Source organism: Eptesicus fuscus, chromosome 3 (genome assembly GCF_027574615.1).
Source record: "Eptesicus fuscus isolate TK198812 chromosome 3, DD_ASM_mEF_20220401, whole genome shotgun sequence".
Classification (NCBI taxonomy): Eukaryota; Metazoa; Chordata; class Mammalia; order Chiroptera; family Vespertilionidae; genus Eptesicus; species Eptesicus fuscus.
Window position 1 is genome coordinate 73,710,013 of NC_072475.1, and position 13,160 is coordinate 73,723,172.

The window sequence follows — 13,160 nt, forward strand, 5'->3', positions numbered from 1 at the left end:
TTACACAAGCACATGCACACTTGCATGACTATATATAATCTTTTCTTTTGGGGTTGGATATTATAACTTGGTTCTCCTTGTAGGCTGAAGCATATTAGGATTCCATGTTAAAAAAGATAACCCTCTTTTCCTATATATTGTCTCTTCTTTATTGACCCATCTTGAGCCCTATAGTTGATCATCAGAACTACTCTCTCACCAAAATCCTTGATTTCTATCATTCCTGTATTTCTGCAACACCTGTTCAATAAAAACACAAACCTGTATTGAAGCTACAATCTTACTTCCCGAGCAGCCTATTAGAGAAATTTACAATTTCTTCCACTTGGCATCAACTATCCGATTCATGGTTCCGAGTTCCAGTGTATTCTCATCTTTCTCTTACTTACCCATTTGGCTTTCTTCAACTCAAAACCTTCACGACTCTCCGTTCCATTTGAGAAGACAGTTTTGTCTGCTACATCTAGAAGAGGTGGAAACCATTAAGTGTGATCACTCTCGACTTCTTACCACCTCTAGAAATGTATTTATAATTAAAAATATATATAGTTTTATAGATATTATTTTTATATTCTCATGTCTCCACCTTTTTATTATCAGTGGTAAACTTATTTCTATTTTCATAGGATAAGATGCCCTTTAATCTCTCCTTTTAAAAAATGTATCTCTTTATATATACACATGCTTAAATTTCCCTCATTCCAAAATATTGCCCTTCCTAACTCTACTGGATTCTGCAGTCATCTATAGATATTGTCTTAATTCTTGTCTTTATCCTTGTACAGATTTATTTAAAAAAAACACACAAACAATCTCTACTTGTCAGTTCTTCATCTCCCATTCTTTTCAACCCATTTTTTAATTGACATTGACCCACTAAGGTCACAAATGATCTCTCAATTGTTAACTCCAATGTGTTTTGCAATTTTTCTTTTTATTATTGGACCCCTCTGCTACATTGGAAAATGTTGTTTGCTCCATGGAAATGGTGTACTCCCCAGTATATCACACTGAATTGATTGCTTTTGTGATCTATTTTTTCCTGCTTTTCTTTGAATATTGATCCTCAGGGTTCAACTGTAAACTTTATGCTCTTCTACCCCATATAATCTCCCTTCATGACTTTGTAACTCTCAGGAATTACTTGTCAATGTTGCCAAACCTATTAACGTAATCATATATATCCAATCATTTAACTAAAATTTCCTTCTGCTAACTTAATAGATTCCTTTTTATTTTATTTTTAAAAACAAAATTAATTCTCCCTTTCCCCTAAATAGACTATTGTTTGTTAGTCTCTATGCTGGTTGTTGAGGTTATCTTTTACCAAGTCATTAAAGCTAGGAGATTGACTATTACTCTTGTCTCCTCCATTTTCTGCACTTTTCATATTTATGTAATTATCAGTGACTAAATTAACTAATCTGTTTCTCAGCCTCACTTGCTAATTAGGATCATCTGGGGAGTTTTAACACTATCTTAGATGGATCAGATCAGAATCTCTGGGAGTGGGGCCTAGACATTTGTTATTCTAAGGGGCAGATAGGATTAGAAATAACTTTTCCCAATATGCCACTTGTGTTTTACCTCTAATACCACTTGTGTTTTACCTCTAATACCACTGTCCCACTTGTAGGTTCTCATCATCACTTACTGCATATGGCCTAACTGGTCATCCTGCCTTCAGTCTTATGCCTTTCCAATCTACTAGTATTATCAATCTGACCATCAGGGTGAATATTTTGAAATATAAATGTTACAATGTCATCTCCCTTGCTCTTTTAATCTAATCCTATGTACTCTGCTCTGGCTTAAAACCCTTTGATGGTTTCCATAAAAAAGTTCAAATCCAAGTTTTTTAATTGGACACCAGAGGTCTTCTTTTAATTTATTCATCACTTGCCATTTTTGTCTCTTGTTTCTCTGCTTCCCCCAAAATGGACCTACTAATTCCTATGCATATGTAATTGTTTTCTTTCTTTTATGCTTTTGCTCATGAGTAGTCTTTTGACTAAAATGGCCTTTTTGTGATTAACTGTTAATCTAATTTATCTTATGCCTCAACTTTGTAATCACTTTTTTGAAGCTAGGTTAAGCACGTTCCTCATAATGACCTTTGCCTAAAGAAATTGCTGCTTTTACCAGTTGAGTTTATAATGATTTCTTATTATGCCTGCTTTCTGCTTGGAAATAATAACTGGTTTAGTCACCTTTTATTCCTTGGTGTCTAGTCAGAGGTGATAAGGCTGAATGCCAATAGATGTTGGGTCCTGAAACAATCAAACTACTTAAAATAGAAAAGGTTAGTTTTTGTATATTGAGAATGAGGAACTTGTAAACCAGTAGAGAAGACGTTCTTTAGATTAAGAACATATTAGATCTCTATTAACATTACTAGTGGTTATTTGCTTTTGATTTTTACATTTATTTTGGTCTGGGTGCATGGGGTGAGGCAACCAGTCTATGTGTCTCTCTCACATCAATGTTTCTCTCTCTCTCTTTCTCTCTCTCTCCCTCCCTCTGAAAAGCAATGGAAAAATTATCCACAGGTGAGAATAAAAAAAAAAAGGATAAAGAAAATTCTGGTCTTAATTTGGCTTCTTCTGTAGAAAAAATAAATATATAATTGGTCTATATTAATACTGGTCTAATTAGCAGTTATGTTCCTCACACAATCATATATTTTTATACTATACATTAATCTCCTGTGAATTTGAGTTTATTATTTATTTTATTAGGGTCCAATCGCCCTGGGTAAATTTGTTAAGTTCCAGATCTGCTAAAAACTGAGTCATTTGATTAGTACCAAGATCCTCCTTGGCCTTGAAATTTGGATTTCATATTTTATTTGAAAAATAAAAATTCAATGTTTTATTAATATGTATACATCAAAATGCATAAGGACTATAGATCAATTACATTGTAACTTGCATCAGATTTTATGTTCTTCACACAAATGTTTGAGAGGAAATAAAATTATCCATATTTTTCTGAATCAAGGCTTGTTAGGTGAACATGGAAAATGTAATATGAAACATGAATAATGCAATGGAGGTACAAAGGAATACAAACATGAGACAAAGTAGTAAGTTTATTCCAAATTTTGAAGTATCTATTTTTAGCATAAATCCTTTTATTTGATTACAAAGAACAACTGCCAAATAAATAATTATCTGGAAAACAATTATCTTGGAATTAATTGTCTAGGAAAAAAATTACAAAGAAGTGATTATGAAGATTTTTTTTCAGATGTATAATTGTTTAATCTGATATAAGCATTAGGATGGAATGTATTAAGGCAGTTGCTTACTTAATTTTGCACCCTGTGATACTATTAAATTGTATGTACTACATATATGACAAACTTTAGGCATATATATATATATGATATATTTATATATATATATGTATGTGTATATGTGTGTGTGTGTGTGTGTGTGTGTGTTAATAGAAGATGCTAGTATCTGTTAAGGAACTGATAACTTACTCTCTATATAATATATATTAACTGATTTATTAATAATAAGTTTAATTCGTAGAACAAAATCTTTGTGGTAGGATTTGCTAGTTTGTTGCCAAACATCTAGTCACTCCTCTCTCTAAACAAACCCCAGAATTTTAGCTGGTTATATTGCTTCCCAAAATAGAAAGCACATTGTCTTCCAGACATTTTTGTAGCTAAGTCTGGCCATGAAACTGAATTCTGGCTTTGAGATAGTGAAAATAAATATTTGTGGGAGTTTTCTGAAAATTGCTTAAAGAGAATTGACTTACCTGAAAGTTCAATATACCCTTCCACCTTTCCTCTTAACTTTTAGCCTGAAAATCAGTGGTAAGAGCTCGACCATCAACAGCCATATTGGAATATAAGGTGATTCTGAGGGTAGAAATCCCGGTGCTGGGATGACACAGGAGAAAATTATGGAGCCACCATTTCATGCTTTTTCTATGTGTGCGAAGGATAAGATTCTATCTTAAGTCATTGTTATTTTTGTGTTGTGGTTATTGTTAAGCAAGAATTCCAGTTGAGCCCAAACCAATACAGAGTGTGGTTATATCTGATTGATCCACAGGTCAACATCTTTCACTGGCAGCTATTAGTATGTGTTCTTAAGGATAGTTGGAAATTTATTACTCTTAACATGGAATGATTTGTTAAACCCAAATGTGATTAGGGAATAATGCTCTTATTTCTCTTTAATATGTGAATTTGGACAGAAACAGAGACAGCTTGTGCTTCCTAGGCAATAGCCTTAAATAGCCAATTTATTCATTCAGCAAATATTTTTTTGACTAGCTTTTATGGATCAAATAAATTATTGGAACGCTTTGTTATTTAGTCAACTCATATTCAATATCACGAGTCACCTGTGAGTTTGGGGAAAGTAGAAAAAAAAAGAAAAATTGAACTGAATGAAAGCAGTTTAAATATATTCCCCAAATAGTTGTGTTCTAAACATTTTTCCCGGGGTTTAAAGACTGTAATCATCTGCATTTTCAGTGAATAGAAATATTAATATCAAGTATTAATGCTCAAATTACAGGGGTTTATAGATACCATTACAAAATTTCTCAGTACCCCTACCACAAAATCTCCCAATCTTTCCTGGGAGTTCTGGGGGAAGGGTCTCACATGTGCTTATGATCATTTTGTTCGTATTAATCACCTACTGCCGGCTATGGTGCTTGCAAGCCTCTTACGTAAACTGTCTCATCATTCTGCTGCATGCAATATCTTCCAGGAGAACACTCCTATCTTGTAAAAATGCCAAATCCAAGTTCACTGTGGGCTACAAATCACCATGCTGCCAAAGGAGGCTACTTTCATGCTAAACCATACCCTGTTGGAGATTGGCTTTTTCTGTTTAGAAATGAGGAGAGTATTTCTCTAGCAAACTCTGTCACCTTGATATGCTACTGCTTATGCTCTGAGTATCACAAAGTCTCTAATGAAAACATTTCTATATGTTCTTTATAGCCCCTTAATATACATTCCTTTATTATGCTCTATCCCTTGTGTCTTCATTGGAGGCACCTGGGATATGAAATTTTATCTCAACAGTTCTTTATTTTCCCATGTGTGTCAACTCATGCTAATAGTTTGCAGGGAAGATTAGTGTCTCATTAGTTCATGAGAAATAACCACACCAGACTTTGGGCTCAAATGGAAACCCTGCTACACCAGAACTTAACTTGGACTCTAGATGGCTTTAACAAAATAGCAAGTTGAGAATGAAGCTGTAATTTCTTGATATTATGTGTGTGTTTTGTATATGTATATATATATACATATATGTATTACCATATCCCATAAAACTTGTAATTTTTATTTCTTTCAGTTGAAAAAATAATATAAAAGAAATGCCACTGCTATCACATGTATTTTAGTTATTCTACATGTATCTACTAGTAGATATAAATATGAGTAATGTACTTGCAATATTCCCTTAAGCCACTGTTTTTGTACATCCTGAAAACTTTATACATACAGTTTATATATTTTTTGGATTTATTTAAAAGGTGATCCAATATATGTGTTTTTTTTCCTATTGCAGTCTTCCCTTAGTAAATGTAACTTCTGTTACTATGAGTAAAGGAGATACGTATGGGTAGAGGAGATATGGAGAGGCCAGTACTTCTGTAGATAAACACAATGTGAAAACAAGGAACTACTCTGTAATTACTGGCACAGAAATAATGGCAAAGAAACAAAATTACTTCCTGAACTACGTTTTATCATCTTACTACTTGCAAAGAACACGTTTTGCCTGTTTTAATCAAATGCAAATCTTAATCATTTGAATTTAGGGCTGTAAAGTATGTTTATAAGAACTCAGGATCCTCGATAGTAATAATCACAGTACTAAAATGATTATTTAGGTAGAAAGTGGTTAGAACTATTGAGAAACATTTTACCAGTTTAGAGAAAGAATATATATCACAACATCTGAGAAGCCCACAGTGTAAAGTTTATTTAAGACTACCAACTGTAGTGGAAAGAAAATTCCCAAAGCATGACAATCTAAGGCAATTTTTAGTAGCACCTGTGGAAGTATTGAAGTTAAATAATAAAAAAAAAAAAATAGAAGGCATGCGTTTAACCTATAATCTTGTTGAAAGAAGAGTTCCAGCACAGTAGCTTTTTCCTTGTAAGACTAGCCAGATGTGGGCCTTTCTAATGGTACATGGAGCCATAGAAAGAGAGAATACAAGTGCTGGGAGATAACAGCAGATACCATAAGGCGTGTTAAAATCAAAAGCAAATGGAGAATAGCTTTGAAGCTTCCCTAAGAAGACAAAATCAGTTTAGTCATTAATTTAGCTTAATTACCATTCATTGTGAAGACACTGCTTTCTCGCTGTTCGGTAGCTGTATACCCTAAGCCTCATTCCATGCTTTGGTTTGAGTGTTCCCAGTTTGCAAACTTTTTTTGGGGGTTGTGCACAACACATTTTTACCAACTTCTACTTCAGTGATTCATTGGTTTTACGTTGGCTATTTCTGAATCTTTTGACAGCTTGTTTTTAAGATGGAGAGAAACCTACATAGAGTGAAGGTGACTGGAACAAAATACAAAAACTGTTTCCTCTTCAGTCACTTATTGCAGAAACTTCTAGTAAATGAAAGGGGCAATGCATATATTAGCAATTCCCTTTATCTGTTTCACTGCCCTGACGTGACTAGTGGAGACAGCTTGGCCAGTGTAGTTAACTATTTGCTTTCTCATTAGCCTGATATTTGATCTGCAATCCCTCCAGGAATTAACTGTAACAGGAAAACACTCGGGAATTTAGGAAGTTTTGTTTGGCAATCATAGTCTATGTGCAGTCTCTACTTCATCTTCGAAGCTGGGGCGACTGTAGCTCCTTTTTGATAGCCAACAAGAAGCAATGCCTAGCCCTTCCTGGCTGCTGTCCTGGGTAGAAGAGTTTGGCAGCCCTAGGGAACTGAAATTCTTGGGCCGGGGACACGCCCAGGTAGAGCAGCAACACCCTCTCAGGCTCTACTCCGTTGCTATGAAACAAAAGACTAGGAAGGTGAGCAAAGCAGGAAGTCCCGCCTTTCAGCCCCAGTTGGCTTAGGCTCCAGCTCCCAAACGCTCACGCCCACCGGCCCACTCCCTATTGGTCAGCTCCCTAGTACCGTGAATCTTTTCCATTTCCTTTCCCTTTTCCACTCTTGTTCTCGGGTGAGACCAGTCTCCCCATTTTCCTTGGAGTCCCTTTTCATTTGGGCCGGGCGGCGAGCGGCCCTTCCTCTGGGGCCATTGTGTACCGTGGAAGACGTGGACCGGGCGGCTGTGAGAGGACAGGCACCTTCCGCCCATTGGCGCCCCGCGCTGTCTGGCAGTGCACCGGCCTACGGGATTGGTCCATCCCTCAGCGGCCCCGCCCCCCGGCCCCGCCCCGCGCCCTGTCTCTGTGTGTGTGTGTAGGGTACAGGGGTGGAGTGTCCAGCGAGTGGTCTCCTCCTCCCGCTAGTGCCGCCGCGGCGTCCCGCGGCCTCCCGAGTCGGGCGGGAGGACAGAGCGGGTGTGGATTGGTCTTGACGGTAATTGTTGCGTCTCCCCGTCTCGTTGGCTTACGCTCTGGGTTGCTCCTTCCTCGCGAGCTTGCGTTTACGCCGGTCCTGCCCGCCCGGGGCTGCCCACGCACCGTGGGCTCGTGCGTGTCGAGTCGGACTCGCGCACACGCGTGTCTCTGGACGGAGACGGCGCCGGGAGGCCGGGCGGGAAGGGGGCGCCGGGGAGGCTCGACGTTTCTTTCTGTCCCGGCGGGGCGACGGGGGGGGGGGGGGGGACCCAGGGGCAGCCAGGCGCGGGCCACTGAGGAAGAGGGGACAGCCCCGGTTCCAGCTGTCGCCGCCGCCGCAGGCACAGCCCGAGGAGGGCATTTAGAGACCGGAACGCGGGTCGGGCCCGGGAGGAGGAAGAGGGAGTGAAGCCGACGGGCGGCGGGGATCGCAGACCACCGGGGAGGTGCGTGCACTTGGGAGCCGAATCCCGGGCGCCCTGGACGGATGGGGCTGCGGGCGCTGGAGGCGCCAGGGGATACTTTGTCCTTTCTCCGTCCACCTTCCTCTCCCGGCGAAGGTCCCAAAGTGACAGGCGAGCGCCCTGAGCGGGGAGGGGGGCGCAGGCGTCCCGGAACAAAGCTTTGGACACTCCCCACCCCCCTTGGGTGAGATGAGGGGCCGGGAGCCGAAGAAGTGAACTCTTTTCTTTCTGTGCCCGCTCTTGTCAGTTTCTCACCCTCTCTTTTAAAATGGATTTTTTGTTTGTTTGTTTCTTAGTTCTTTTTTTTTTTTGGGGGGGGGGGGCGGTGGAGGAAGGGTCTTAACTTGGGGTTAACTCCTCACCGCGTTGGTTTAAAGAATTGTGTGTGCGTGTATCCTTGTTCGGGTGTCCGTAATTGGCGGTTTTAACGGGGAATATCCAAGTTCTGAGCCTTTGTTGACAACAGACATGTGTGCCTCTTACGCTGCTGTAGAAAAATCTTTACGTTTCTGTAACTTGGTAAAATCTGAGTGGAAGAGCGGTTTCGGAGTAAGGCTCTCACAAATGTTTCCAGGGGCTTCAGTTCCAGTATTTTGAACTGGAATCAAGGCAGGGAGGGGGAGAACGTTATGTTCTTAACTAGTTGGAGGAAACCTGTGCAAGTTTTTCGTGGTTATGACTTGGGTATTAATCAAGCCTTCCCTACTTGAAATGTGAGAAGGATGCATTTTTAACTCTTAGTGTTCCAAATGCAAATCTAAGCTCTTGGCTCCTAAACCTGCTGTGTGTAGAAATTGAGAGTGCAAATTCGCACCCTTTTGAAAAGTTGAATCTGGGACCCTGGGTTTTGTTCTCATTGATGTAGGAAGATATAGTGAGTGCAAGTGAACCAGGCCAGCTGTCTCTTGAGTAAGTATTTTCATGACCAACTAACTTTTAAAAAAATTTTTTTTTTTATTTCCTCTCGAAGAACTGAGATTCTAGATGGCAAATTCTATGAATGGCAGAAACCCCGGTGGTCGTGGAGGAAACCCCCGAAAAGGACGAATTTTGGGCATTATTGATGCCATTCAAGATGCAGTTGGACCCCCTAAGCAAGCAGCAGCAGATCGCAGAACTGTGGAGAAAACTTGGAAACTCATGGACAAAGTGGTGAGTTCTGTCTGACTGTGCCTGCACTTAGACCTCGTCACCCTGGATATGGTTTCTTCAGTTTTATTTATACTGGTAATTAATAATAATTATTATTATGGCAACAATCTTTTAATTTGGATTGGCTCTTTTTGTCTTTTTAACATCCACTCTGTGTTTTGAAAAGTTGGATTCAGAGCAGACTTTTTCCCCCCCTTTTGTCCTACTCTTCAAAGTTCAAAGTTCCTCTATATGACTCAGATATGCAAAGTTTTTACTGTTGGTTGCTTTTTGTCAGGTGCATGGCCATAGAATACTTTGGAAGTGTTAGTTCTATCCAATGTGAGGTTGTGTTGCTATTAATTAGATAACAAAAGAGTGCAAACAGGTAATTTAAGAAGTCTTTGATGGAGCATTCATGACAACCACAACGTGTGATGCTGAGAATATTTACAGGGGAAAAAGATTAGTCCTTAAGTGAGGAAGCAGTATTTGAGAGAATTTCCATTTTCATCTTTGATAAATCATCTTCATTAAGAAACTTTTTTTTTGGTTGTTAATGGTAAAGTTAAAGTTTCTTTCATCTATTCCATTTTGAAACAGGAAACCTTTTGATTGCACATTGTTTATCGTGAAAGGAAAATTTACGATGGAGGTGTGGGGCTGAGTATCAGAAACCACTGTGGTTTCTGCATGTTGCTTTCAGATGAACTACAATTTCACAAGAAGAAATGAAGCAAGATGTCTGATCCAGAATTAATAGTTCTTGCTTTTGAAGCAATAGTACTGTCCCCTAATGTGTTGGTAAATGTTTTTAGCACCTTATGGTTTTATTTCATAGATATTTGGGGCTAATTCTAAACTTACTTGACTCAGGGTTCTTGATAACTTAATTATTGCGGAAACGGAGGTTTAAAAAGTATTATTTTGCAGGGATATGCTAAAGCCTCCATGAAATCAAATGGTATCAGTCACCTTTACTTTGGTTTGTAACTGTGTGCAAATATTTGCCACAAAAAGCCACTGTCAGTGCTATTAGCAAATACAGGAAGGTGATAAGATTGACTTTATTTTCATTTATCCTTATGGAAAGTACAGATGGTTAGATGAATGATAGGCCTGTCATTCTGTGGCTGGTGGTGCTAACTGCAGAGCCAGAATATTTTTGCCAGATAAATATCCTTAGCTTTGGGCTTCAGTGTGACCTATTTAAGCTTCTGCCAATTTATTCAAATTGTGATATTAAAGTGCTCCAGACAGAATGAGTCATAGTGTCAGAACTGCAACTTGCTGCTTGAGGTCAGGTTTTGATTTTTAGCATTGGATACTTAAGAATGAGGAGTATGCAGTTAGAAAAATTGCATGTATTTGGCAGGCACAATACTAGCTGTCTTTCCTTTTCTAAAGTGTATGCAATTGAAGGTCACTCATTGCTGAAATCATTATTTGGGTATAAGAGAAGGAAAGCAAGGTTTTCCTCTAACTTATCTGTTACATGAGTGACAAAAAACTGGTCAGATTCTGCCAGGGAGCTGCTCCTCCCACTCCACCCCCTTCTTTGAGTGGTCAGAATTTGTACAGGACATCAAATGAATAAGATTTATGTAAGGAAGTGGTGAGCTATAGTTAACATAAAGTTATTCTTTTTGAAACATTAAAAAATATCTCCATAATTTTGGTCTGTAACTGATTGTTAATGTAAGTTTTATCTACTTTTAATTATTTCACCATGCGTTATGGTAAAATAGATGGGTATTTAATAGCTAAGCTTCTGCCATTGTTTATTTTATTAACCCTTTTGTGGATTTGGGTTTAGCCTCTTCATGTGAGAAACTTGACTTGCAAGGAAATCAATTATCTCAAGTCTCTACTTAGTGGAATGTGGGTGTGGGTATTGGCAAAGGTGCACTATATGGTTTTTACCCCATTTGTCCTCATTGTCAGTGATGAAAATTGTTCTGTGCACTTATGAATACATTTGTGGGCTTTCTGGAGGGAAACTACATAAATCATTATAAAAGAGTTCAGTATGTTTGTTACTATTCTATTACACATTAATAAAAAGGAATTGATTGTTACTAATTGAAAATATATTTTATTTAATTGTGTAGTGCACAAGCAATCTTCACATGTGTTTATCTTTTCATCTTTCTTTGTCAGTGGTGAAGGAAGTAGTTCAGATTCTCAACATTGTCCCAGTAATTACATCAGGAACTTTATTAGTAATCCAAAAGTTAATCCCTTGACACATCACCTAACTGTTTTGTAAAGTAATTGCAATAGTATGAATTTAGCTTCTGAATAACAGAAAATCATAATTTCAGGTTTAACTGGTAGTTATGTAAAGGGCAGGGTTAAGATTTAGTTAGTTACAGGGGATATGAAGCAGTCCAGTAACTGTGTCATTTTCCCTGACTTCTAGAATTTAAAAACCGTCAACTGAGATTCCAGTTCTAATTGTTATGTTTTCAGAAGGAAGTCTTTCTATGCAAGGTCACTGAGAGGAGAAGAGAGTAATTGTTCAGTTGTGTTCCTTATAAGATGCAAAGTGTTTTGTAACAAAACTTGAGTTGCATAGAATTAGCATAGTAAATTTACTGAGAAAAAGAATAGTAGCATATCCCAAAGCATCTCATATTTTCTGGCCTTAGTTCTGTGTGTTAGTATAACTCAGTAGCTGACGCCAAACTCTTTCAAGTCAGTTCATTTCTATTTGGTACAGTGATAGGACTATTACTCATGAATACGCATCTCAACTCAAATACACTTAAAATGTAGAGTCCATTCCAAAGCTGTTGCAAAGATGTTTCTTTTTTTTTTTAAGCACTATATAATTAAACATTTATTGAGAGTCTACTGTGTCTCTATTAAGTGCTTATACTGGGGTTGCAAAGTTAGATAAGATATAACTCTACCCCTAATCTGTCAGGGAATTCAGAGACCAGCAGCAGAGCCAGGCATAAAAATGCATAATTGCCATTTAGTATGGAAAGGGCTGTGATGCAGACTTACACAAAGTACAGTGGCAGCAAAGTAGAGAACTGCCCCCTTGTTTTCTGGCCACTGTTGAGATAGTTGTCTGTTTGGATTCTGCTGGCCACTGCCTTTAGGAACAGCATTATGGTACTCTTGCTAGAAGTGCTGAGGTGAGGGTAAGGAAATGATTGCTAATCAGTATGGTAGGAATGATAATTTATTAATGTGAGGTTCCTGAACATGATTTTGCACAAGCGTCTTAGCCAGGTGATGAAAAATGGAGGAAACCATTTTCTATCTAATAGATACTAAATGCACTGAGCATGTGTGGCAGTTCAGGAAATTATAAAGTAATTAATTGATGGCAGAGAGCAAAGCATGTTGAGTACCTGCATGCAATTTTGTTTCACTGTTCTTGTCATTTATTTGAAATTACATTACTGAGTTTTAAACGTCTTTAGAAAATGATGCCAAACAGCCTTTTGTGCCTTTTATCCTCAGTACATTTAGCACATTTGTCAAGCTTGGAATATAATTCATTCTCTATCTCTATAATTTCATTGTGACCATAATGTATTTTAAAGTTTGTCAATCAAAGAAGCTTGGATTATATACAACTATTTGTTGGGTTTGAGAATATCATCTTCTTTGGGCCCTTGGGACAGGAAGTATCATATATTTAAATAATTTTTTACATATTTTCTTTTCCTTAGTGAAATTGTTCTGTGTTAGCAGAATTATGTGCCCAAGTAGGCCTACATAGATAACACAGTAAGCGTGTGGGCAGTTTTGTTTAGTACTGAGTTAGTTTTTGAATTTGTCTTAAATTAAGTGATCCCACAGTTTGCTACTTGTCACTTTTATTATGTTTATTTATTTAAAAAAATACTTTCATTGAATTTATTGGGGTGACATTGGTTAATAAAGTTGTATAGTTTTCAGGTGTACAATTCTGTAATACATTATCTGTGTATTGTATTGTGTGTTCACTATCCAGAGTCAAGTCTCTTTCAATCACCATTTATTTCCCCTTCACCCTCTTCTACTTCCCCCACC

At 38.1% G+C, this 13,160-nt stretch overlaps 1 protein-coding gene across 8 annotated transcripts in view; it reads left to right on the forward strand.

Annotated features, from left to right (window-relative positions):
* The first annotated feature begins 7,442 nt into the window (after positions 1-7,442).
* CBLB (Cbl proto-oncogene B) overlaps positions 7,443-13,160 on the forward strand; it is a 238,865-nt gene continuing 233,147 nt past the window's right edge. For 6 of the 8 annotated variants that reach the window (XM_054714013.1, XM_054714016.1, XM_054714020.1 and 3 more), the window contains exons 1-2: positions 7,443-7,552; positions 8,968-9,149. In XM_054714013.1, the coding sequence (XP_054569988.1) occupies positions 8,982-9,149 (168 nt within the window). In that variant the 5' untranslated portion in view covers positions 7,443-7,552; positions 8,968-8,981. The other 2 variants (XM_054714014.1, XM_054714018.1) reach the window with 2 other exon arrangements.